The following is a 25,129-nucleotide window of genomic DNA, read 5'->3' on the forward strand; positions in this document are numbered from 1 at the left end:
ACTATGGTAAACATTTCTGGCCAACTAGAGGCTCTTCTGTCACTTGGCCACACTCGTTCGCTCCTTGGGTCTGCGAGTCTGTGGACGCTCCTTCCTGCGGGGAGGCCGCCCCGACAGGCAGACCTGGGCCAGATCCCAGCTGGTCCACTGTCACTGGCGCTGCCGATCCTCGTTTACCTAAGACTGTGAAGTCACACGAGGCCCAGGGCCTGGGGCCAGCTCTCCGTGAGCTCTGCGTGCACGATGGCAGTGTGGAACGTCCTAGTGGCCGCCACACTTGCAGCCAGTCAGGCTCAGTGTTCCTCACTGTAAATGGGTATATCGTTCCCAGCTACAGTCAGAACACCGAGGATGCTAACGCCACCTATGTCACTGTGTCCCTGGGGAATGCCATCGTCCTCTTTTTACTCCATAGTGAGGCTGGCGGGGAGCAGCTTGCTCTCTAATTACCAAGGAAATTACTAGCTTTTGTCATGACCTCCACAGAGTAGTTTTAAGTTAGTTTATGGCCCCGCTGACACTCTCCAGGGAGCTGGTACACAGTAATTATATGGCACTGGATGTCAGTGCCCTGAGTGCCGGACAGGCATGGGCCCGGGTGTCCGGCCTGTTTCCCAGGCCTCCGAGTGCACCTGGCCAGCCCTCGTAATTGATGGGTCTTCCCAGGAAGTCATTCCAGGGCCCCAAAAACAGTGGGGCTGGGGTGGCCCCAGGCTGAGCCGTCTGGGTGCCCTGCCCTTGGGTCGGAGCCGTTCCTCCGCCCTATCTGATGGGGACACCCAAACTCCCCTCTGACCTCTCGGCAGGGCCTGTCGGGGTCCATGGAAGCTCTCGTTCCCTGGCTTCAGAGTCCCTCGGCATCAGGGAATGGGGCGGGAGCCCGCCTGGGGAGGGGGTCGCTGCGGACTGGGCTCGGGGGTGTGTGCAGGCCATGCCCTGCGGAGGTGACGACTGCCCGCCCTTCCCCCAGGTGTCCCCTGGAAGCTGCACGTGTGGATCGAGTCTCTGAGGACCTCCTTCTCCCAGTCGCGCTACTCAGTGGTGCAGAGCCTCCTGCGGGACTTCAGCTCCATCAAGGAGGAGGAGTACAACGAGGAGCTGGTGACCGAGGGCTTGCAGCTCATGTTCGACATCCTTAAGACCAGCAAAGTGAGTGACGTCAGGCAGGTCCCCACCCTGCGCGCCGAGCATGTTGGCTTCCGAGGCCCTGGCCCAGACCTCACGTGCACACGCACACGCACGCACACGCACGCAGGCCCCCTCCCGCACACCCCACGGCTGGACTGCCACGGCCTGGCTGCAGAGGCCGGAGGCTGTGGATCTGTCGGGGCGGGAGCCCGGCCAGAAAAGCAACTTGGGGACTCCGTGATGGAGGCACGGGCATCTCTCGCCAGGCCAGATCCAGGAGGAACCGAAAGACGGCGGCTGCTCTGAGCCGGGTCTGGACTTCGGGAGCGAGCCTGCCGTGTCTGCGGCCACGGCAGGTGGCCAGGCGGCCTCACGGGCCCTCCCTCTCCTCTGCCCCGCAGAACGACGCCGTCACGCAGCAGCTGGCCGCCATCTTCACGCACTGCTACGGCAGCAGCCCGGTGCCCAGCATTCCCGAGATCCGGAAGACGCTGCCCGCCAGGCTGGGTGAGGCCTGCCCCCCCCACGCCTGCGACCAGCCGCCCCTCGTCCTTCCCAGAGCTCCATCCCGTCTCTCCTCCTGTTCCTCTCCACGCATCTTGGTCTGCTGTTCCCTGTTCCTGGTGCCTCAGTGTCTCTGTTCTCCCCCTGTGTACCCCGCCCCCAGCACCTGGGGGCCCCTCGGTCACGTCCCTTCTCTCCCTTCGGGCACAGATCCTCACTTTCTGAACAACAAGGAGATGTCCGACGTGACCTTCCTGGTGGAAGGAAAGCTCTTTTATGCACACAAGGTCCTGCTGGTGACGGCTTCTAACAGGTAGGCCGCCTCGGGGAACAAGCCCCAGCCCCGGACGGGTGGGGCCGGCCTCCCATAGCCGCGAGGTGACGCCGGTTCCAGGGAGGAGCCTCTGCCCCGCGGAGGTGGGTCCCCCTGTGGCCGTGGAGCCCCCGCCACCCCACAGGGCTGGGACCCAGCGTCCAAGAGGCGCTCCGAAGGTCGAGGTCTTGCTTCCGATTATGAGAAAATGTTCTGGAATGCAGAGTCACCTTCCAGGCCACAAGCATCACCGTCACTCACGGGGGGCGGTGGGGACAGATCAGGGCCCGGCCCAGCTATCAGCCCAGGATGATGTAAGCTGCCATTTGCAGAGAGTTATTTTGGGAGCGGTGCAGTAATTTTAAAAATGCCCCGTCTCCCGGTGGCCGGTCGGGTGATGGATGGCACCATTGCTGCTTGGGATGAAATCAAAGTCACGTGCAAGACCCGCCTTGTTTCACCTCCTTTGCTCCAGGTTCAAGACGCTGATGACCAATAAATCAGAACAAGATGACGACGGCGGCAAAACCATCGAGATCAGCGACATGAAGTACCACATTTTCCAGGTGGGTGGGCCTCCATGCTGCGCGCCTCTCAGGGTGGGGGGTGGCCTCCCCCAGGGCCCCACGGCTTTGTCCATCTGGGCTGGGAGGCAGCTGGGAGTTGACCATAATCTTGCACTCTGTCCCCACTGCTTTCTGCGTTCACCAGACCCGTGGTCCGCTTGGAGCAGCAGCGTCTGCCCCAGGCCACGGTAGCCCTTCCGGTGCGGGCTGATAGTTTTCAGAGCCTCGCTCCTGAGTCCTGAGCTCTGACCACTGGGCGAGGGGCCTGGGCGGACGGACGGCAGACCTGTGAGGCCTGGCACCCACCACACGTGTCTGTAGGAGCCCTCGTTCCTCAGGGTGGGCTCCCCGCAGCACACACCTGTGCGTCAGCCCCCTGCCCTCCCGCGTGCCAACAAGCCCCCTGGCGGCTGGCGTGCACACACTCTGAGGAGCGTGGTGTGGGCTGCACCAGTCCTCCCGAGCGTTGGACCCCAGCCCGGCAGGCCTGGCACAAAAAGCCAGCTGAGCCCATCCTGGTTGTGGAAGACCAAGGGTCGGTCTTTCGGTCCCTCAGCTTTGGAGAACATCAGAGGTTGCGTGATGGAAAGTCCACAGGCTGGCCGCCAGTCGTGGCCAGAGAGTCTGGAGGGAGGAGCCTGGCTGGGATCTCAGCCGAGCCCCGGCTGAGAGCTCCTGCCTGGGACGTGGCGACTCCAGGTCTCCAGGCTGTGTGCTGGGCCCTGGGCTGCAGGGACGACCCCCAGGGGCTGGGGCTGAGGCCAGGGGGCAGCCGGGATGGGCTCCAGGGCCTGGCCCTGCACAGGACAGCTCTGTGGCCTCATAGGACGGATCAGTCTCACGGAAGCACAGGGAGCCCCCATTTAAAATGGCCTAGTTTCCCCTCATGCTGTCTTCACTCATTTACTATTTAGTACTTTGTCATCTCTGGACAGGGTGAGGACAGCAGTAAACAGGACAGGGCCCTGCCCCCCAGGAGACGGGACTCCGAGAGGGTGAGAGGTGTGGGGGCAGCACCGGGGGCACAGGAGGGGGGCACCTAACCCACAGGGCAGTGGCTGTCAGGGGCCGGCCGCGGGGGCTCCATGCAGGGGGACGGTGCACGCCAAACTCCAGAAGAAGAGACCACATATGCTCCAGAACTGCTCTCTGGTCCAGTCTGGTTCAGGGGTTCAGAAGACACTGCCCCGAGGAGCCATCGCATGAGGGGTTTGACCTTTAACCTACCGAGGAAGCTTCCTGAAAGGTCATCGCCGCTAACACTTAGCCAGGCGTGGCTCCAAGTGCTGTGCCCCTGCTCATCAGTTACACGTTGGGGCACAGCACGGTCCTAGGAGGGGTAGGTGGATTATTCCGTCAAGAGGCACAGAGAAGTAAGTGACTTGCCTGAGGTCACACAGCTGGGAAGTGAGAGCGCCGGGATTCAATCCAAGGCTGTGTGGCATGGTCAAGTTCACATTTACGGAGCTCACTCAGAGGGTGAGGAAGGGCCCAGAGGAGCCACAGCCCCAGCCAGGGGGCCAGGTAGGAGGCTGTAGAGAAGTCTAGTCATGTGATGAGGGTGAGCAGGTAGCGGCAGTGGGGTGGGGGGGGGTGCATGAGAGGAGAGTGGACCAGACCCAGGGACTGGCACCGGCAGCGGAGTGGGGGTGTCTCTGCTTCCCCCGTTTCCAGCCCTTGGTCCAAACTCACTGGCAAGGGGGCAGCTCTAGAACCTTGTTTGGCTAAGAAGCCCAGCTTCTGGGCGAGCTGGAACATGAGGTGGGGTCACGGTCAGACACAGGAGGGCAGCACAGGAGCGGCAGCGGGGCCGGGCGAGGGTGGGGGTCCGTGCAGGCACCCGGGTGACCACGGCCGTGGAGCTGCCCCGCAGGGCTGCCCTCGCTCACCGGGAGGACGCCTGTGCCAGGGCGGCCTTAGCGGCCACATGACTCATCAAGGCTGTGGGGAGGGCCCGATGGGAACACCAGGTCTCACACCCCTGGCACCCAGGGGCCTGGGCAGGGTGGGCTCTGTGGCTGTAGATCTCCGCCATCAGGGGAGAGCGCCGTTTCCGGGGGAGCCTCCACATGTTGACTCCTGCTCTCTGGGCTCCTTGGAGGGCTCAGCCTGAAGTCTTCGATCCCGGGCCAGAGCTTCCTAACAAAGCCTGGATGTTTTAGAGCAGCTCCTGAGTATCTCAGTGGCTTTCACTGCCCTGGGAGAGAGAGACAGACAGACTGAGACAGACAGATGAGGGGGAGGGAAGGAGGTCGGTCATTGTATTTGTTTTCCAGAGGAGGAAACCAGCCCGAGGAGATCTGAGCTGTGCCATCCAAGAGAAAGATAACACAAGCCACCTATGTAATTTAACATTTCGTAGTAGCCACATAAAAAAGCAAAAAGAAATGGGTGAAATTAATTTTAATAGTATATTCTTTAACTCTTTATATAAGCCCAAATATTACATGCAGTCAGTACAAATATTAATGATGTATTTTACATTCTTTTTCATACTAAGTTCTGCCAATCCAGTGTGTATCTGACACAGCACATCTCAGTTCAGACCAGTCTTATTTCACATGCTTGAAAGCTACACCTGACCAGCGGCTGTAGCATTAGTGCAGGTCGAGATGCTTGCCTGTCTGGCTTGACCCCAGTCCCACCCGTGCAGTGTCGGTGGCCTTCCCGCACTCAGGTTCCTGGGTTCCTGTTCAGGCCAGAAGCAAACCGTGCGGCCCCTCTGCAGCTGAACCTTCCCCGGGCCTTTCCCAGAGCGCCGGGCAGCCTGCTGGGAGGCACGTGACCCCCGTCCTGCCTGAGGGTTGCCGGGCTGGACAAAACCCATCTACCCAGCCTGCCGGCCACCCAGCTCCCTGAGCAAGCGCAAGGGAGCAGTACTGGTCTGACATCCATGGACTAATATGCATTCAAGTGACCTCAGGGAGCTCCACGGGCCACAGCTGGCTGCACCTTGTCAAAACCAGCTCCTGAAAGGCAGAGGCTGGGAAGGGGAGCTGCAGGTTGCTGCCTGGGAGCTCCTGCCCACCCGCCCACTCCACTCGCAGCCCTGGGCCAGGGGCTCTTGCCCTGGCTCATCCGGGGCTGTCCTGTGGTGCGGTCCTAAACAGCTCGGAGCCCAGCCCCGGGGCGGGGGGGTGGGGGGGGGAGCGGAAGAACCCAGGCCTGGGGCCCGCCGAGGCACACTTTTGCCTCCTGGAGGGACAGACACACAGAGCACACTGCGTGCTCCAGCAGGGGCTGCGGAAGGCCTGTGGGTGCCCCACCTCTCTGGGGGAGGGGAGGGGAGGGATGGAGGTCTCGGGCACCGACCTTGGGCCTGGACAGACTGGTCAGGCCATCTCTGCACTCCCGTTCCCCGGAGTTGGGCTCCTTCCCTAGACCCTCCGGTGCCTCTTCCAGCCCCGGGGGCCCTGCTAATAACAGAGCCCAACTATGCCGGCGGGAGCCGTGTTTACTTACACACTTGCCAGCTCCTTGCTGGGGCTGTTCCTTCGGCCAACCAGTGCGAACCGCTTTTCTTTTTCCAGCGGTGAACTTCCCGGCCTCCAGTGTGATGGCAGAGTTCGTAACTTAGACCCCAACAAAACTGTCATTCCCCACTCCTGGGCCACCTCATTTGATATCTGGGACCCCTCTGTTCCCAGAAGCCCCAGGCAGGTCTGGGCCAGGCGGTGAGGTGACCTCTGGAGCACATCCCGACCTCAGCTCTGTGCTTGCCGTCCAAGGGAACAAATCCAGGGGGGAGACAGGGTCTGGCTCTCACCTCCACATTGGAGTCCCAGCACAGACGGGGAAGTTGGAAGCAGCTTCTGAGGGCAGCACCCCCATCCCGGGTCCATATTTAGAGTGTAGGTGAGAGAAATGTGCAGCGTGCCATCTAGGGGTCTGGTGTGGGAATCAGGAGACCCGAGTGACTCAAGCCATGCTGCCTTCCCCCACCCCGGGTCTCAGTTTCCCCATCTGTGAATAGTACTTTTCTTTCTGGGCTCACTGGGCTGTCCTGAGGATCAGAGTGGAGCCACCCCATGGAAGGAGGCCTGTCCTACACACAGGTGATCAGCAGAATCTCAGGGCTGACTTCTGGAGACTGCACAGACACAAATAGTAGCCTCAGGGAGTTGGGGGACGTGCACGTGTCCACCTGCGGAAGGACGGAGGGCACAACCAGGCCCAGGGTGGAGAGCGGCACTCTACTGGAGGCAGATAAGGACACAGGCCCTGTGGGTCCGTTTGGTGTTCACGCGGGGTCTCTTCTCGCCACAGATGATGATGCAGTATCTGTACTACGGAGGGACAGAAGCCATGGACATCCCAGCCGCCGACATCCTGGAGGTGAGGTCCCGGCGCCGGGGAGAGGGGTGGGAGCCTGTGTGCCCCGTGCCCAGCTGCTGGCACTCAGGGACAGGGCATCTGGAGAGCCGAGAGGGGAGGTGGCCTCTTCCAGGACCTCCTGATTCCCTGCTGGTCCTTTCTCTTCCTGTGACAGGAAGGGCCTTTCGCCCATCTGCCTCCTGGGCCAGGCCCGGGGGAGGGGGGAAGGGCGGAGGGATGATGGGTCCAGTAAGATCAAAGGCAGCCCAGCCCCTTCCCCCCCCACCTCCTCACTGCTTAGAAAGCCGACCCCCTGCGGGTCAGGCGCCTGCCTAGAAGGTCTGGGAGACAAGGAGCGCAGCTCAGGGTTGAAGACCTTCTGAGGTCAGGCATCCCATCCAGTGTCTGTCCCTCGTCCTGTGCCTTGCAAAGTGTCCCAGCAAGTCCCCAGGTGACCTGGAACAGAAAGAAATCAGTCCTCAGACTTGACCTGCGAAGGCGGGCAGGGCCCCGAGGATTAGGAGAAACCAGGGCCCGCGGCACGGAGCAGCCTTCTGTTCCCCGACGCCTGGGCCATGGGCCTGCTGCCCGCATCCAAGGCCATGTTCCCTCCCCCGCCCCCCCCAGCTGCTCTCGGCTGCCAGCCTGTTCCAGCTGGATGCCCTGCAGAGACACTGCGAGATCCTGTGCTCCCAGACCCTCAGCGTGGAGAGCGCCGTGAACACCTACAAGTACGCCAAGGTGAGCGCCGCCCGCCGCCTCCCGCGGGCTCATTGTGCCGGGGCTGTGCCGGGCCAGGCCGACGGGCCGTGGAAGGGGTGGAGGGGGGCTAGTGATGCCCTCCGTAGCTTGGGCTCCCCGCTGTTCCGCAGAGCAGCCTGCAGCTCCGGAGGGGAGCTTCACAAGCTGGCGGGCCTGGGCCAAAGGGCTGAGCTTCTCCGAGTCACATCACTTCCTTAGATTCTTACTTGGTTTTTCCCCCCAACCTGTCCTTAATTTTACCCCCTCAGCACAGCCATCTGCTCAGGTGCTCGGGCTCAAAATTTGGAAGTTGCATATATATTAATTTGCCCCATCTGGGCCGGCTCCCTCCCTGTGAACACATCAGCAGTCTGTCCACTTTCTTCCATGTCCACTGTGCCCACCCTGTCCCGAGCCACCATCACCTCTCCGGACCATGACATTGACCCGGCCTCCCTCTGCTTGGCTGTCACCATGCAGTTTCCAGGCTCTTTGACAAGCGTTAAGACCATGTCACTCCTCTACTTAAAGTATCCCTCCCACGAAGCTTCCTCTGTTCGCAGCCTAAATATCACACTGGCCGGCCCCCAGGACCCCTCCCACATCTTCCACGTGGCTTACTTAGCTCACACTTCCCCCACGGCTCTGGCGATAACTATCCCCTCCCCCAGGAAAGCGCAGGCCTGCCGACTCCGCTGGCCTCTCCCATGAGGCACCTGCCACTTTCCTCACAGCACTGACCACCGTCTGCTGTGACCTTACTTGGTTCTCTGGCTTCTCTGTCTCCCCCAAAGTAGAACATCAGCTCTAAGAGCACACAGCAGAGACCTGGCCCCCAGAACTTGGTGCCCAGTGCCTGGCCCGGAGTGGACACTTGATAGTTGTTGAGTTAAAATCATGACTGAGCATCTACCGGGTGAACTGCTCAGGTGCCCGGCTTGGGCTGGGCTCCCTGTCCCGGGCATTGGTAAGGAAGCTTCAAACCAACAAGGGTGTCTGCCAGTCAGTAATGGCAACAGTGGGAAATAGGCAAAGAAAATGATGGGGCCAACACAGTGATGTTCCTGGTGGCACAGCTGGGATTTGAACCCGGAATAGTCCCATCTGGAGGAGAGGATTATGGAAGAAATCCAGATAAGGGGAAGGCTCTTGGCCCCTGGGTGAGATTTGGGGGCAGGGTGGGGAGGTGTGCAGTTTCCGGTGGGGCTGTGCGAAGGCCGTGGCTCTCACACTCCCCCTGCCCCCAACAGATCCACAATGCCCCTGAACTGGCCCTGTTCTGTGAAGGCTTCTTCCTCAAGCACATGAAGGCCCTGCTCGAGCAGGACTCCTTCCGGCAGCTCATCTACAGCCGCAACAGCAAGGTGCAGGGCCTGGACCCTCTGCAGGACCTACAGAGCACCCTGGCCGAGCGTGTGCACTCTGTCTACATCACCTCTCGGGTCTAAGGGCGGTGGGGGCGCAGCAGGGCGGCACAGCCTGCGGCCTCTGGGCCGGGGCTCTGGCTCCAGGCATCCCTTGGGGGGAGAGGGGGGCGGGCAGTGTGAAAGGCTGGGAGCAAGTGCTTCCAGGGGCGTCTGAACAAGTACATACCTGGGGCCTGTGGGTGGGTCAGAGCCCCGCTGCGGGGGTGGGGGCACTGGTGAGCCAGGCTCATGGGACTCGGTTTCCCCCTCATTCCGCAGACACCCTCTCCGGTGTCAGTCTGTCCTTGGGTAGGCTGATGTGCTCTGAGCCCCCCGTCACTGGGCGGCCCCACCGTCAACCCCTCTGCCCCAGGGTGGTTTGCCTGAGTGTTGGGCAGACAAGGCCAAAAGGTGGCCCTCCCCCCACTCCTGACCCCATACTGTTTGCACCTTGAGGGCCACGGCGCACTTCCCGTCGTGCGCCCCTGCTCCCCTCCTGGAGGTCTGGGCTTGATCCTGATTCACCCCCGCTTGAAATAGCTCCTGACCATTCATTCCAGGCTCTGACCACCCATAGGCCCCAGGCCTCCCCAAGCTCAGACTGTGCCAGCTGGGGCCCTTGGCAGTATGGGCATCCGGATGGAGGTAGAGAACTTACACCCCGGGCCCCAGGCCACTTCATGCCGAAACTGGTATTTTTCCTCAAGGTCACATCAGAAAGGCTGCCCAAATCCTTGAACTTCTTCCTCAAGGCTATGCCTTTGTGATGTGAGCCTCCAAGGGCCTGAAGATCCCCGCCCAGAGGGTCACTTACAGTCCTATTTTCTTTGGTGTCTAGGCCTACAGAGGCCGTCCTTTGGAGGAGCACACCCCTGCTGTTAGTGCGAGAAGGCGGTTCTCCCAGCGGACACCCTGGGACTTCCAGGCCGAGCTGGAGGCGGCATGGGAGTGCCCAGGGTCCACGGACGAGTCTGCTGGCCGCAGCTTTTGTTCCTGCTGCTTCTAGAGGCCAATCCTGAAACCCCAAGCCTAGAGTGAGGCAGGCTCCGGGGGCTCGGGAAGCAGATCCCTCCGTGTCGCCCTGGCTGGGTCTCTAGAGCAGGGCACTTCTCGTGGGAACCGCGGGTCCGGGGGTGGAAGGGGTGGGGCATTTGGGGGGAGCAGAGGACATGCCGTGGCCCCGACGCCTGTCGTATTTACGGACCAGACACTGGGGTGGCATCCGGACAGCTTGTTCTGGGGGGTCACCTTCTTCAGGCTGTCTGGCTGCACCTTAGAAACTATTTATTCACCAAGAGCCCTGGGCACTTCAGGAGGTGTCACTTTGGTTACCTTGAAAAGCCCCCAGGGGCTTGCAATCTTGGAAAATATTTTTTGACTAGCTGCTTGAGCTGGATGTACAAAGGAATAGGCGTTATTTTATTGCTGTAATAATGTATGATACTGTAACTGTACATTAATGTCACTTATTGTAAATGTACCAGGGTTTTATTAACAATAAACACTTGTTAACAATGACCAAGGCCTTGTCACTCCTGCTAGGGAGTTGCTCAGAGCTGGGGAAGAGAACCCAGGGCTAATTCCCTGGTTAGTTACTCGGGCCTCCAGCCCCAAGCTGGGTTAGGACTCCCCCTACATACATACATACATACACGCACGCGCGCACACACGCGCGCACACACACTACCCCTGTCAAACAAGGTAGCTGAGGATATAAAATCTTTCTCCTCTGTTAAGCACTTAGGTGCCATTTATGAGGACAGAAAAGGTGTTTGTGTGGAGGGCCGGGAGCCCCCTGCCAGGAGTAAGATGGCTGTCAGGGGCTTTTCGGATCTTCTCTGAGCCCAGGCCACCCCCAGCGCCCTCACGTGGGAACTACCATTGGGGTTGTCATAATGGTTCTCTGCAAACCCTTGTGAGGCCCGGTGAGGTGGAGGCAGGGCCTCCGCCCCCTGAGGAGGCGGCACCTGTCCCTCGGCGGCTGCTGTCTCCGGCCCAGCTGAGCCCAAGCTGGTCTGTGCCACCTGGGAATGGAGAGAGGACAGTGAGCTGGTGACTCGGGCCCAAGGGTCTTCAGGACCAGTTATAGTTTGTTTTAGGTATGACGTCCAGGCAGAAATAAAGGTTTTTTTTAAATGTTTGCTACCTGAGGCAGGTCACTAGAAACACTGGCCCAAGTGGCTGTGGTTCAGTAACTGATAGGCCAGAACTCAGAAGCTGGGGGACAACATGAAGACCTCAGGGTGTTAGTTGGGGGTCAGTCCAGGAAACGTCCAATGCCCAGCTTTTGCGGGGCAGGGGTCCAGGCCCAGCAGCTTGAGGCCCAGCCTGGGGCCCTGGCCTGGCTGGGGAGGGGGCCCTGCATGGACCCACAGCGCCCTCTGGGGGCCACAGGGAGGAGGCGCACCACTCGGCACCGTCCTGGGTGGAGGCCCCTGGGAGCTCGGTTCAGGGGGCTGTCCCTGCCCAGCACTTGCCATCTGCAGTGGCTACCCTTCAAGGGTCTGCGTCCACCCTCCCCACAAGCCTCTCCCCCCTCTCCTTGTGCCCTCCTGTAGCACATGCCTCAGTCAAGTACCTAGAGAGCGTAGCTGTTTTCTCTTTTTGGGGGGCGGGGCAGGCTAAAGGGAAGGCAATGTAAGGCAGGGCTGGGACCCCTTTGAGCCTATGTGTAGCAGAACACACTTAAGAAAGCATTTCAGTAATAAAGGGGTGCCTGGGTGGCTCAGTCAGTTAAGTGTCTGCCTCTTGATCTCAGGGTCGTGGGTTCGAGCCCCACGGTTACTGGGCATGGAGCCTACTTAACAAATAACAGAAAAAAAACCAGGTTCTTCCCAGGAGGCTAGGGGGCTAGAAGAGAAGTGGAGGTGTTTGGTCACCTTACCTTATCCCTGGTGGCTGGGTCTCCTCCTCGGGGCCACTGCTCCAGAGCATGGGGTCCATTTCTCCTCTAGCTGCCCACTTCAGGCTCTGCAGCCAAAGGCAGGCTGCAGGAGAGAAAGTGAACTTGGCCTTGGCAGAGTCCCAGGGAAACGGGCTGAAAGCAAGGTCTCTACCAGAGGGACTTCAGTCTCCCACAGCCGCCCTGCAGGCAACGACAGCAGCTGGAGCCTGGGCCTTGTCCGCAAAGGAAACCCTCTCCAGACGTGAGGGTCGCCTGCCTTCCTGCCCCCACTCCTCCTTCCCCTTACCTTTGCTCTCTGCTGGTTTCCCAGTGCCAGCCAGACGCCAGAACCACGGCACCGTTCTCCTCAGCTCAACCACCTACAGCACCACAGGAGAGCCTCGGGCCTTCCATCAGCCGCCACCCCAAACCCACACATTTCCCCTTTAACCAGCTGCCCACAGAACGGGGCATCCCCTCCCCGCCCCCCCAGGCTGAGGCCTGACCCGCCCACTGAGGCCTGCGAGCAGGCGGCTGGGGCAGTGGCCCTCAGATAATGAGTCCACATTTTTCCAAGGTGGCGGTCACTTATTCCCTCCCCTCCCCCAGCCTCCACAGCCCTTTGTGTCCAACTCCTGGTCACTCGAGTCCTCTGGGGCGGCAGGGGCCAGATGAGCGGTGAAGCCCTGGAGCAGGCCGGCGGGAGCCCCATCCCGGCTCAGGGGGATGGAGCCCATTTAGGCATCTTCTTTGTTCAGGCTTCTTGAGCCCCTTCCCGTCCGGGTGACAGCATTCATAGCCAGCCTTTCTGAATTCATTTCGCCAGTGACATTTCCCGAGACAGCTTAGCTTTACAGATGTCACTCTGTCTGGGGGCCAGATGGCGAGGTCTGGGGGAGGTGTGCTTTGTCAGTCAGGTTCAGAGAACCCAAGATCACAACCCCCAAGTGCAGAGACCTGTTTAAGAACATACGCTTTGCCAGGAAATGGGCCGGGACTGTAGGTAGTAGGCAAATGTAGCTTCCTCTTTGCGTGCAGAGGGCAAGGTGGCCTCAGAGATGAAGGACAACCTTGTTGGAAGCCGACAGCCCAACAGGTCTGACCGCCAGGTGCATCTTCTTGCTGCCCAAGTGGGACTCTTCAGCTCAGCCTGTGGCTTTAGAACAAAGCCGGTCTTACTCTTAGCGCTTGTGTGTCACCGAGCAGCATCCCTGGTGAGGCAGACGCGGGCCCCGTGACAGAGATTTCTGGAGCCCTAGCCGCACACCAGGAACCGTGGTCCACTCCTCATACTCGGCTCCTCACTCCTCTCAACAGCCCAGGAGGTGGGATCGATCACTGCCACCTGCATCTCACACATGTCGACCTGGACAGCAGGTGCAGGTGAGTGGCGTGCCCCAGGTCACAGGGAGACTCAGGGCCGAGCAGGGTGGCGAGGTCTGGCTTTAAGGCACCTCCTCCCTGCAACCCGGAGCAGAGCACAAGCCAGGCTTCGGGGCTGGAGAGGCCACAAAAGGGCAAGGGCCGGGCCCTCCTACCCCTGGGAGGACATGGCTGGACAGTTTTAAGAAACCACCCAGCTGTGACCATTTGGGATTCTGACTTTGCTTTTAAGTCTCTCTCCTAAGAAAATCCTCTTTGAAAGACAGGCTCAGGCACTCACCTGAAAAAAGGTCAAAAATTAGTCTCGTTGCCCCTCTTAGCACACCATCCTGCAGACCTGACACGGGGGGTCTGCGGGCAGGAACCTGCAGATCCAGGAGACGAAAGGCCCCGAGGCCTGTGTGGACAAGATGCAGGGGTCCCTAGTCCAGACAGAATCTGCCCTCCTTGCTGTGGGTGTGAGTCCTGGGCAGTATGCCTTTAATCCTCCTTGGTCCAGAAGCTCCCCTTCCTTCCCTGCCACGTCAGACTTCGTGGAAACTGGATTACACATCATGGCAGAGGAAAGGGTCTTTGGACTCATGGAAGACCAGTCCTTTTAAATTCTATGAAAAACCAAGGCACATCAGTAACCAAGGGCTCCATGTGAATTTTCCAGATAAAAAGAAGAGCGAGCATGGAAGCTGAAGACTGATGCAGCCAGGGAGCTGTGCAGGACTGCCCTCAGCTCCTGTGCGTGGCACCGGGAAACGGCAGATCAGAACAAGAGCACACGTGAGCCGACTTCCACCTTGAGCCATGCTTGTACCAGGGACAGGGATATGGAACAATCCTACAGAAACCGGCAGAGGCCCTTCAGGATCAAGGCTTCTTGGAACCAGAAAGGGATACCATCAAACACACATACCAAAGTTTGTGTGAAGCCACCACCTAATTTCTGTCCCCAATTCCTGTCTCCTGACAGGAATGCGGGGGGAAAAGCACGGCCAGCTAGCTTCCAGGTGCCACAGCTCATCCCTCAGAAGGACCACAGCAAGCACGGCTGGTGCTGGCCACTTCTCCCGCAGGCTTCGGGTTGGTTAAGCATGGCCACTGCCTTCCCTTGGCCTTGGCACCAACACCTTCCAGATTCTACCCGGCAGCCAAGATCCACAAGAAACAGGCAGGGGGCAACTTCCACCTTCGTGGAGTCAATAAGCACCCAGAGGCAGTTGCTCTTTCTGGCTTGTTATTTATTAAAAATAGATTCTCTATCCCTCCCTCACCCCTGCTAGCAAAAAGGTCTTGCCCAACATTTTTTCCCAAATAGATTAAGTAACAGATTTGGGGACTCAAGGTCCTATTCTTAAATTAAGAGCTCAGGCTTTTCTGGGCCATGGGGCCGCAGGCCTGCGGAGCCAGGAGTGGGACGGTTTACGGCAGAGCGAAGCCCAGGGCACAGAACAGTGACCTGCCGCAGCCACCTGGTTAGAGCTACCGCTGCTGCTCTAGGCCTCAGGGCGTCTGGACAAGGCCCCGATGAGAGGCCCAGGGCTCAACTAGTGGCCTCCTGCGCGTCACCAGAAAGCTGTGTGTTTAATCCTGAGACGGGAAAGAGTCAGTGTGGCTTCCATAGGTGTGAGAAGGAGCTAATACAGCTGGGCCCAGAGCAAAACAGGAACCTACGGGGGGGAGAAGGCCAGGCGTGCGGGAGGGGAGACAGGCCCTCGGCAGTGCCAGAGGTTTGCCCAACTGTCGAGTTCTAGGTGGACCGGCAAGGAAGTGCCGTTGCCTTAAGCCAAGCTCAGCCCACGAACTGAATTCCTGGCCAGCTTCCGGGTCTGGCGGGGGCTCTCATTGCCTTTAACAGTCTAGGCCGCCGCCGCCGCCGGGCCCCGCCGGACACAGCTCGGGAAGTCGGGGGAGCTCTCCTTACGCGTCAGCCGCTGATGCCCACGCTCCTATTTCTTCCGCTTCAGTTTCAGATCTTTTTTGTTCTTCATGTCTCTGTTTTTCTTCAACTTTTTGTTCTGTTTGGGATCTTGTTTGGCTTCCAGCTTCCTTTTCTTGTCACTGGAGAAAAAAACCAGAAAAACCATGAGTAGAAAGAGAAAGAAAATGAAATATGCAGATCTGTACCATCTTTCAGACTGCTCTGCTTTAAGCTTGCTTTGCTTTGTCCAAAAGGGTTTCCACCTTTGGAAACATTAATGACATTAGACACAAATGTTCTCTGCAAGCCTATCCGCATGCCAGGCACTGGGCTGGGGAGACATGCCGACCCAGTTCCTGCCCCGACCAGGCTCTTCCTCGGACAGAGGAACAACTCTCTCTCTTACCACCTGAAACCAGAGTTCTCTTTGGAGTGCTGTTCATTCTCCACTCCTGAGACCTCAAGGAAAATCTCAGGTGTCATAAGGAGGATTCCCTCCCACTGCTCACCACTCAGGATTACCCAGGAAAGCAGACATATTATCCCAAGGACCCTAAGGAGAGTCTCGAATACAAAGCAGAAGACTTCCAGGAAAACCTTATAATACTTTGTGATGTGGCATTATTTTATTTTTCCTGAATGAGAGAGAAACCTAAAGAGCAGTAACTCAGGTTACACATTTTGGCCGGCCAGCAGGAGCCTGACAGGTCACTACTGGAGTCACTCAGCAAATGGCCACCTTCCTTCCCCCTTACAGCTTAAAGATCCTCTCTAGTGGCATTCTGCCCTGGAAACAAACACGTCCCTACGAGGAGAGAACGAACAGTTCTATCCACAGACCACCACCATCATCTCAATGAAGTGACCTCTGGGGGAAAAAAACAACAAAACACTGGTATCTATCATCCTATTCTTTGAGGTGAGGCCTTGCTTTTTTAACCTCCAAGAGTACAATTTACTCAGAGCCCTGAAGTACCACAAAGGTCAGGGAATTCAGGAGGCTCCTCACCAGCAGTAACAGTCAAACAAACAGCAGGCAAAGCCAAGCTCTAAGGAGTGAGGAACCAGCCATCTCCACACCCAGCACACGCCCCGGCCTTTTGCTGCCGTCAAAGCCCCACGCTCAAGGCTGGGGCCGTCGGGGGCCCTGTGCCGCATCTGCCTTCTTGTCCGAACCAGAAACTAGGACACACTGACAGTGGGCTCCTGTGCCACATCTGAGAGCATCTGGGGGGTAAGGCTGACATCAATGCTGGAACCTTCAAAATGCCACGGTAACTTACAAAGACGGCGGAAGACAACATTGTGATTTCTGGGATCTACAGTTGCTAGAGTCACAAGACTTGTCTTTCCAAATACATCCTCTAAGGGACCCTGTCCTGTGGCAATGCCAAGAACTCCCCTCCCTATTAACCCCAAACCAGATGTGGAAGTTCACCTCCAGAGGCCCAGGGCAGGGGAAACCTCATTCTCTTCCAGAGGGAACTCTGATGAAGGTTCTGGCCCGAGGAGCCACTGTCTACGAATGCTCCCCCTGCAGAAGAGCAGCCGGAGGGGATGGTTATCAAAGCAGGGTGCACGGACTCCTGGGATCCCCCGGACCTTCCAGGGGGGCCCCAAGGTAGGAACTAGTTTCCTAACGACATAAATACACTGTTTGCCCTTCCGTTCTGTCCTCTCACAGCTGACCAGTCTTCCCGCGGCTGCGAGGTGTGTGGTGGCACCAGACTGAATGCGGAACATGAACCAGCTGCCTTCCATTAAGCCGGATAGTACCGGTTTGCAAAATGTAAAACAGTGCCGCTCTAAGATTTGGTTGGGGGGAGTATTTTTTAAGACAGCAAATCAATAACAAATCCATGACTGTTAATTTTGGATGAGTACTTGTTTCTGTTTTTCATTTCTAATATTAGAAATCTCAAAAAATACAACCCACATAAACAAAAGGCCTTTGGGGGCCCTCAATTTTTATGACGCTAAGGAACTCTTAAGCCCTAAGCCTTGGAGAACCCTCGGCACAGAGGTACAACTCCAGTCCTCGCGGTGGACACAACCTGGTCCCCATGCCGGCTCCCCCTCCTACTGGCTGGATGCTCCTTGGGAAGTCACCGAACCCCCTCTAGCCTCGGTCACTTCATCTTTAAAGCGGCGCTGGTACTAAAACAGCCACCACTGTTGTTCTGAGGGGAACGGGACACCGCACCCAAGCCCACAGTGGCCCCACGGCCCGCCTCATCTGCAGGACAGAGGACACCAAAGTTGCGACCCTCCAAGGAAAGAGCAGTGACTTGTCCCTCAGAGCTTTTGTCTCGGGCCCATCTAGTGAAAGTCACTAGGGAAGCACAGAAGCCACAAAGCCTCTCCGGTCAGAGGTCGTGGGGCCCACCTCACCTCTTCAGGCTGACGATGGAGGCATTCTGCCCGGCTTTGTTCAAAACTTCATTCCATTCTTCGTCATCCCCACGGATTATGTATCTAAAAAAAAAAAAAAGGAACCGTCAAAGCCTGCTTAAAAGAAGACAGCAAGGACAGCCTTGTCAGACGCGGCGTGCGGCAAGCCGGCCTGCTGTGTCAGCATGAGCGGCAGGGGAAGGGGCCGCGAGCACAGCAGGGCCCGGCCAGACAGCTGAGCTCCGTTGCAGCAAGGGGGGCCACCAGGCCTGCCAGGAGTCCGACTCCCACTCACTGCCCCCCAGGGGAGCCTCCTGTCGCCCCCCCAATCGCTCACTCCCACCTCCAGCAGCACCCTTACAGCTGGAGCTGGAAGGGGACCAAGAGTCCTAGTACACAGAGGGTTCCACAGCATGGGGTTTTGTGCTTTAGGCAGCAGAATCCTTTCTTCAAACAAATTCACATGCAAAAGCCAAATACAATGCGGCCATTAAAAATGATCCTCATCAATCAGCATCCCCCCCTTCCCTGAGGGGCCTGAGGGAAAATCCTCCCAAATTTTGCAAATAGTGAAGGAGGAAGCTTTCAGCTGTGAGTGCTTCTAGAAGGATGCCATGCAAGGCAGCCAAGGCGCCCAGAAGGGGGTCAGAAGAGGCCCGCAGACAGGTCCTGAGAGTCCTGACGGCCAAGGCGGAGCCTTCGCTCCCCACAAGCCAGGCAGAGGCCTTACTGAGAGAGGTCCATGTTCTTCAGCTTCCCCACTTCTTTCTTGTGTTTCTCCTGGAATTCCTTCGCTGCCTCATCCTGCAGTCAAAGGCCCAGAGACAGCCAGTCAGAGGCAAGCCGAGGACGAAGCACAGAAAAAGGGGAGGGGGCAGAATGTCACCGTGACCAGCACACATGCCCACCATCAGCGGCAGCTCTTACCAAAGACACAAGAATATAAAATGTGCATTGGGAAAAGTCCAAAAGGACCAACAAGAAGTTGTCAGCAGCTGCTGCTGGAGAGCGTGCACGCATGCAGTGGGGCTCACACACGGGAGACGCAGGGAGCTCGAGCTGGCTCCACCTACAGAGCCTCGGCCGGCGGGGGTCAGAGCCGGGCACCCCTCCTCCAGGGGAATGGGTGCAGGGCCGGCGGCACCAGGCCTTCAGCGGGAACGTACCAAATCATCACTGAGGGTCTTCATAGTGGGCTCCATAAGCACGTCCTTCACTGCCGCCATCTGCTCCTCGATGGCCCGTTCCTGCACCTCACTGAACAGCTGCAAGACCACAGGCGGGAGCGGAAGATGAAGCCGAGGCAGAGTCCCAGCCCCTCACCCCCGAGTCACTCGGCACCCACTTCCTGGACACCCCCAAGTCACTCGGCACCCACTTCCTGGAGCAGAGTGCGCGCACATCCACCGTAAGAGGGCAAGAACACAGACTTTTAGAAAGACAGCAAATTCCTCACACTGTGGCCTCTGGGAGAAAGCATGGAACAGTACAGACAGAGCTGAAGCCCGACCCTTAGGGGGGGGGTGGGTGTGGGTGTGGGTGTGTGTGTGTGTGTGTGTGTGTGTGTGTGTGTGTGTGTGAGAGAGAGAGAGAGAGAGAGAGAGAGAGAGAGAGAGAGAGAGAGAGAAAATCTGAAATGTTAACATCTATTTACATCTACTTATCTTAAGGCAGGGAGTGAGTTTGTTAAATTATTTGAAACTGACCAAAACCCTGCCCTTGGCTGATGTTACCTTCACAACTTTGCGGATGATCCGGTTGAAAAGTCCCATCAGCTGGCCTGCGGGCAGCTCGATCTCCTTTTCCAGCTGGTCCACAGACTTATGCTGTAGGCCAATTCCCAAGAGAAGAGCCTGGAGGATGGAAAATCTGCTGATGTGGCCACCAGGACAGGCCCCTGCCCATTAAAACGGCACCAAGAACCAGTCACTCTTCTGACCACAGCTATGTGGTACGAACTATGGACTTTGCTGGCATCTTCTCTTTCATCCCATTACTGAAACCACCAAGAAATTCTCCCCCTTCCTGAACTCCCCAAACTCATTATCCTGACAAAAGCTGCTGTAGAGCTGCATGAGAAGTTCAGGGTGTCCCTGACCTCTGCTAAGTTCAAGTCAGAATCAAAGCAACATGGTGGGGTAGGAAGAGCGTGGGTTGACCGCAGCTCTTCTGTGCGCTAACTGTGGCTGGGCACATGACTGACTTCTGAGTCCAAGTGTCCCCACCTGTAAAATGGGGAGAACACTACCTACCTATCAGAACCGCAAGGAATTAAATGCACAAAATTGCACCCGAGCATCCCAGCCGACACCCAGCACACAAGCAGCAGATAACCTACTGACTGGGCAGCAGACAGGGACAGGTCCCCCAGCTGGTTGAGGAAATACATCCGGGAGATGGCCGGGATCAGGTCCATGATGAGATGGTAGTCCACCATGTTCCGTGAGTACATCTCCAGCCTCTTCAGGTCATAGGAGAGGAAGAGGGCTTCCAGTTCCTCCCGGCGCAGCGCTGTACATGCAACAGAGCCGGACAGGTCAGGGCAGGTCAGGGCAGGTCAGGGCAGGTCTCAAGGTGTGACGGGATTCGCAGATCACACACACAATGGTCCCCAGGTGGCACGCTAATAGCTGCTCCTCCACAGGGCCTTGAACCAGAGCAGGAGAGGAGCCGCCTGAAAGCGCCTGCTCACCGACATAACACACGACCCTGGGCAGCCTTGACCTTCACCCTGCAAAGGGGGAGGCAGCTCCAGGCCACACAGGGAGCGGGGAAGGCTGGGGTGCACCCCTTGCTCAGAGTTCCATGCCAACACATCAGACCAAGGAAACACTCCTTCCCCACTGTGTCACTTCTCCTCAGGACCCAGCTTCACAGAAAGTGTGTGCTCTGCCCAGTTCAAAGAACACAGCTTTTTCCATCAAAATATAACCGGCAAAAAAAAAAAAAAAAAAAAAGGGACACACACACACAATGAGCAACAGAAGAAAACCTACAGCTGTTAATACTAAGGATCCACTTTTTAATATTTTAAATATTCAAACAATTTATAAGCCCAAAGCACTTTCCATGTGTTAGCCACATAAGGTTGGGCGCATGTTCTTATTACAATTTCATGAATGAGACTGAGCCTCAGAACTAAGCTGGTTACCCCAGCTCACAGGATTTAAATCAAGTTCCATAATTAACTACCTGTATGACCCTATTTGACATCTGAAGTCAGATCCCATCTCCAAAGCTTTGTTATAAAAATGGAAGGTACTATGGGTGCTGGTGCCCCTAAGGCAGAGCAGGGCCTGGGGTGGGGGGTGGGGTGGCAGTCAGTGGGAGATGCAGGCCTAAGACCTGTCCCTCAATTCCTAAAATTCCTAAGCCAGCCTTCTTCCTGGACCACCACGCTCACCTCACCTCCTCCTCCCACGAAACATACTAAGATCTGCCACCACCAGCCCTCCGCGCCAGCCCTCACAGCTCACCTGGTTGTGCTGGCTTCCCAATGTTCTTGTTCTGAATGATGTTCAGAGCCAGGGGGGGAGAGAAGGTGCCGAACTGGTAGGACAGCAGGGCTAGGAACCGCCTTCGGAAGTCTGTGGAGTACAACCAGACACAGTCAGAGGTGTGGGGGCCCCTGGCCTGCTACCTCACTGCCCCCTTTCCCCTCCAATTTACCTTTCCAAAAGGCAGGGAGCCATGCTCCCCGGTCAGCCTCCTCCTCATCAGTCAGTGTCTTCAGCATGATGCATGAGTGTTCCCCAGTCAGGTCATTCTGCGAAACACAAATGCCTGCTTGGCATCAAGAGCGCCGTTTTTTGAAGCATCTGTCACTGCTGAAGAGCAAGCAGGCAGGGTGGGAAGATGCGGTGCCTCCCTGGGCCTTTCCTTCCTCCCAGCTGGGAGAGAGCCCTCTGCGCACAGCCTGCACCTTCCCCACAGCTGTCAGAGGCCACTCGGTTCTGACTCCCTAGCAGGTGCCAGCCACCACGGCGGAGCAGAGCGGTTCAGATCGTCCGAGCACATGGTCTGCTCTGGATCCACGGAAGTGAGCCACTTGCACACATCAGGTCAGATTCTGAACTCAGAGTCATTACAGCTTAAATTCCACGTGATCCAATCCACATGTTTTGGAACCTTACAACAAAACTCCTGGCCCTAAACCTACAATTCCCATACTGGCAATCAGCTTACAAATGCAAGCTTCTTTAGGTGCTAAAATAGTGGGTACAGGTTTTTAAATTTTTATTATACAACAACCACAAGACCCCACACCATAGAAATATCTAATGGATTTCGACAAAGAGCATTCACAGAAAACACCCACACCACGTCACAAATGAGCGGCATACAGAAGCACAGCAATAATCCACAGTCTACACTGAGCTCAATGGTCTGCACCCTCCTTGCCACTGACCAGCAAACTTACAGCCCAGCCTCAACTAAAACCACTAACAAGGACCCAGCCCATCTGGGAGCTGCTCTGTGCCCACACGGAAGCAGCCGAACACCCAGCGGTCTTTGCCAGGCCCACTTTAAACACTCAAATGGGTACCATCCTTGGATACTGGCCTTGTGTGTTCAAAAAAAAAAAAATCAAATCTCCAACACTCCTTCTCTCAGCTGACAGCCTCTCCTCCCTGGGAAAACAGAAACAACCAGAAGAGAACTTCATCTACCCAACACCAACTCAACCAACCTTCACCTTCTGTGCCCAAACTCTCTGCCTCCCCTGTTGCTGTGAAGGAGGAGGTGGCCACCTCTCCTCCTGCACTCGGGTTCCTACTCCCTCTTGCCTCCTCAAGGTCTGCAGTCAGAGCCCTGTCACCTGTACTACTATTTGTACAATCTCTACAGGATCATACCCTGCAGCAAACAAGCATGTTCTAGAATCTTCCATCTGACAAACTCCCCTTAATGCCAATGTCCCTGCAGCTACCTGGCTTCTCCATCCCCTTTTGCTTCCCCTAAAATCATCTACTTCCTCACTTCCCCTTCTCTCCAGTTGGGCTCTACAGCAGCTGCTCTCCCTCTAATCACCACTGCCAACAAGACCACTGGCCATTTAGTTGTCCTTAGCTTACCTGCTCTCCCACAGCCACAGATTTCCCCTTCTCTCTTTTTGGAGAGAGAATACGTGCACGCAGGCCTCTGTAGGGGCAGAAGGAGAGGGAGAGAGAGAATCTCAAGCAGCCTCCAAGCTTAGCACAGAGCCCAATGCAGGGCTGGATTCCACGATCCTGAGATCATGACCTGAGGCAAAATCAAGAGTTGGACGCTCAACCTACTGAGCGACCCAGGCGCCCCCACCCTTCCTGAAACACTGGTTAAACTTGCCTTCTGATACCTTCCCCTACTTTCTTCTCCAGCTCAAGGCCACTCCTCTGTCTCGGACCCACTCCTCTGAAGGCTGGAGAGTCCAGGATGCACCCTCCTCTCAGCTGACCTTCAGTCTCAGTTTTCAATAACTTTAAAAATGTACTCATTCACTGAACCAAAGTATTTACTGAACACAATACTACTCTACACGGTAGATGCTATTAAGCGCTGGGGTTACAGCTGTGAAGAAAACAAAGTCCTCGACCCTAGGGAGCACATTCTCCTGAGAACACGCTCCCAAGTGTCCATCTCCAGCCCCAACCTCTCCCTGGAGCGCCAGACTCCTGTAGGCAACCAGTTGTCCCACGTTCCCATCAGGTATCCGATAGCCTGTCACACTGCACCAGAGCATTCCCAGTGTCTGCTCCAGACCTGTCCCCTCCAGCAGCTCTTCTCAGCAAACAGCACCTCCATCTTCCAGTTTCTCACCCAGAATCCCAAGCCAAAAACCCAAGAATTATCCTCAAGTCTTCTGGTTCACTCATCCTCCAATCTAATCCATCAGTTCAACCCCCAGACATACCTGGCCTCTGCCACTTCCGTCTGTCTTCACCACTTCCTCTCAGCCCAAGCCCCATCTCGGGCACCCACCTCCCTGCCTTCACTTTCAGGCCACCACCGTCCACCACGGTCTACACAGCAGTCACAGCTCCTTAACACCTTCCTCCGACCGGACGGGAAGAAAAGAGAGTCCCCACCCACCCTCGCTGCCCCACTGTGACCCACACCAGCCTTCTTTCGCCTCCTTCAAATCACCAAGTCACTTCCACCTCAGGCCCCACACTCACTGCACCTGCTGCTTAGAAACACATTTTTCTCCAGGAATGTCCACATGGCCGGTCCACTCTGATCATTCAGGGTCCAGTTTGAAAGGCCACCCTTCGGAAGCCTGACCACTCAGTACACTACGATTTCAGTGTTTAGGTTTCTTCACGGCACCTAGTGTGATCTGAAAAGTTCTCGTTTTCTTCACTTTCTTGTTGCCCATTTCGACCCATTAGAAAATAAGCTTCGTGGCTTATCTTGCTCACAGCAGATGGTAAATAAATGAATTTTTTTTATGAACTCCCAGTCAGTAATTCCCCCTTCCATAATCTCCATGGCTCTGTCAGCCATGCAGTTACATCCCTCCCTCAGACACCAGCTTATAATCGGAGTCTGTCCACCTGCAACCCTCTCCTAAAAACATGGTTTTACTTTTTACAGTAATATTCGAAGAGGCCCCCAGGCTGCAGGATTCCAGAATTTGATGAACAAGTCCATGTGCACCTCTGCCACTTTATAATCGAGCACAAGGGCAGGCACACATCAGGTGTGCACCACACAGCACGGGAGTAAGGCCAGGGATGACAGCGGTTTCAGTGTCCATCAGAATAAACTTCTTGCAGGCAGGGGCACACGTGCTCAGAGCACAGAAAGAGGCACCAGGGCCTAAGGACAGGCCTGTCACCAACTGTAACTGCAAACCCACACCCCTCCTCTGCCTCACTCACCGGGGTCTGTCTCAGATAAACAGGAACAAACCCAGCTCGTTTCCAGAACCTGCGAAGATACAAAAAGGGCACCGTGCACCTTCTGAGAGCGGCTGACACATGAACATAGGAAGGGTATTCAATGGATGGCTGACAGACACACCGGCCAGAAAGGCGCGTGCACACACACACCCCCCCCCCCACAGAACTCTCATTCTGGGGACACCGAGGCCATGGAGTGACGTGAGGAAGGGAGGGCAGGCAAACCCTTACTTGAGGAGCCGAGGGGTCAAGCCATAGGACACACCCAGGTAATCCAAGTGCTCAGCAGGCCTCTCGTTCAGTTTGAGGAGTAAGGGAGGCAGGTCCTTCCGAGGAGTGATGACCTCTTCCAACAAGCTGACGGCCTGGAGGATGCGGAAAAGAACATAGTGCACCCAGCCCAGGAACAGGGAGCTCAGTGACATTCCCAAGCACGCCCACCAAACCAGGCTCGGACCTAAACCCGGCTAAAAACTGGGACAGGTTTCTTTGTTGTTTGGTTTTTAATATACAGGCACACCACTAGGTCCAGTGATCATTCCCAAGTACACCAGACACCTGGACACACATCACACTGCTCCAAACTGAGAATTCAGGTAAACAGCCACACAGTTTCAAAATGCCTAAATATTTAAGAAGAGATAGGGCCTGAAGATCCAGCTCTGTCACCAGGTGGCTCTGTGACTTGGTCAGTGACAAACCT

The 25,129-nt window shown here is 56.8% G+C and overlaps 2 protein-coding genes across 7 annotated transcripts in view; one reads left to right on the forward strand and one right to left on the reverse strand.

Moving 5' to 3' along the window:
- The window catches only part of ABTB2 (ankyrin repeat and BTB domain containing 2), a 170,087-nt gene extending 159,597 nt beyond the window's left edge, over positions 1 to 10,490 (forward strand). For both annotated transcript variants that reach the window (XM_025878303.2, XM_073904781.1), the window contains exons 11-17: positions 971 to 1,149; positions 1,530 to 1,635; positions 1,843 to 1,945; positions 2,421 to 2,511; positions 6,778 to 6,846; positions 7,453 to 7,566; positions 8,817 to 10,490. In XM_025878303.2, coding sequence (XP_025734088.1) covers positions 971 to 1,149; positions 1,530 to 1,635; positions 1,843 to 1,945; positions 2,421 to 2,511; positions 6,778 to 6,846; positions 7,453 to 7,566; positions 8,817 to 9,014 — 860 coding nt within the window. In that variant the 3' untranslated portion in view covers positions 9,015 to 10,490. The remainder of the gene's footprint in view (positions 1 to 970; positions 1,150 to 1,529; positions 1,636 to 1,842; positions 1,946 to 2,420; positions 2,512 to 6,777; positions 6,847 to 7,452; positions 7,567 to 8,816) is intronic.
- Positions 6,843 to 25,129, reverse strand: part of NAT10 (N-acetyltransferase 10) — a 46,712-nt gene continuing 28,425 nt past the window's right edge. For 2 of the 5 annotated variants that reach the window (XM_025878301.2, XM_025878302.2), the window contains exons 20-31: positions 24,658 to 24,791; positions 24,406 to 24,454; positions 21,212 to 21,308; positions 21,019 to 21,129; positions 19,881 to 20,053; positions 19,276 to 19,395; positions 18,709 to 18,807; positions 18,273 to 18,346; positions 17,543 to 17,626; positions 13,520 to 15,291; positions 11,857 to 13,006; positions 10,480 to 10,996 (exon numbers count right to left, since the gene is read on the reverse strand). In XM_025878301.2, coding sequence (XP_025734086.1) covers positions 15,180 to 15,291; positions 17,543 to 17,626; positions 18,273 to 18,346; positions 18,709 to 18,807; positions 19,276 to 19,395; positions 19,881 to 20,053; positions 21,019 to 21,129; positions 21,212 to 21,308; positions 24,406 to 24,454; positions 24,658 to 24,791 — 1,053 coding nt within the window. In that variant the 3' untranslated portion in view covers positions 10,480 to 10,996; positions 11,857 to 13,006; positions 13,520 to 15,179. Of the gene's footprint in view, positions 7,282 to 10,479; positions 10,997 to 11,856; positions 13,007 to 13,519; positions 15,292 to 17,542; positions 17,627 to 18,272; positions 18,347 to 18,708; positions 18,808 to 19,275; positions 19,396 to 19,880; positions 20,054 to 21,018; positions 21,130 to 21,211; positions 21,309 to 24,405; positions 24,455 to 24,657; positions 24,792 to 25,129 lie in introns of those variants that run through there. The other 3 variants (XM_073904778.1, XM_073904780.1, XM_073904779.1) reach the window with 3 other exon arrangements.

The sequence above is a fragment of the Callorhinus ursinus genome, unplaced genomic scaffold, assembly GCF_003265705.2.
Source record: "Callorhinus ursinus isolate GAN/ISIS: 27379988/994484 unplaced genomic scaffold, GSC_fseal_2.0 scaffold21, whole genome shotgun sequence".
NCBI lineage: Eukaryota > Metazoa > Chordata > Mammalia > Carnivora > Otariidae > Callorhinus > Callorhinus ursinus.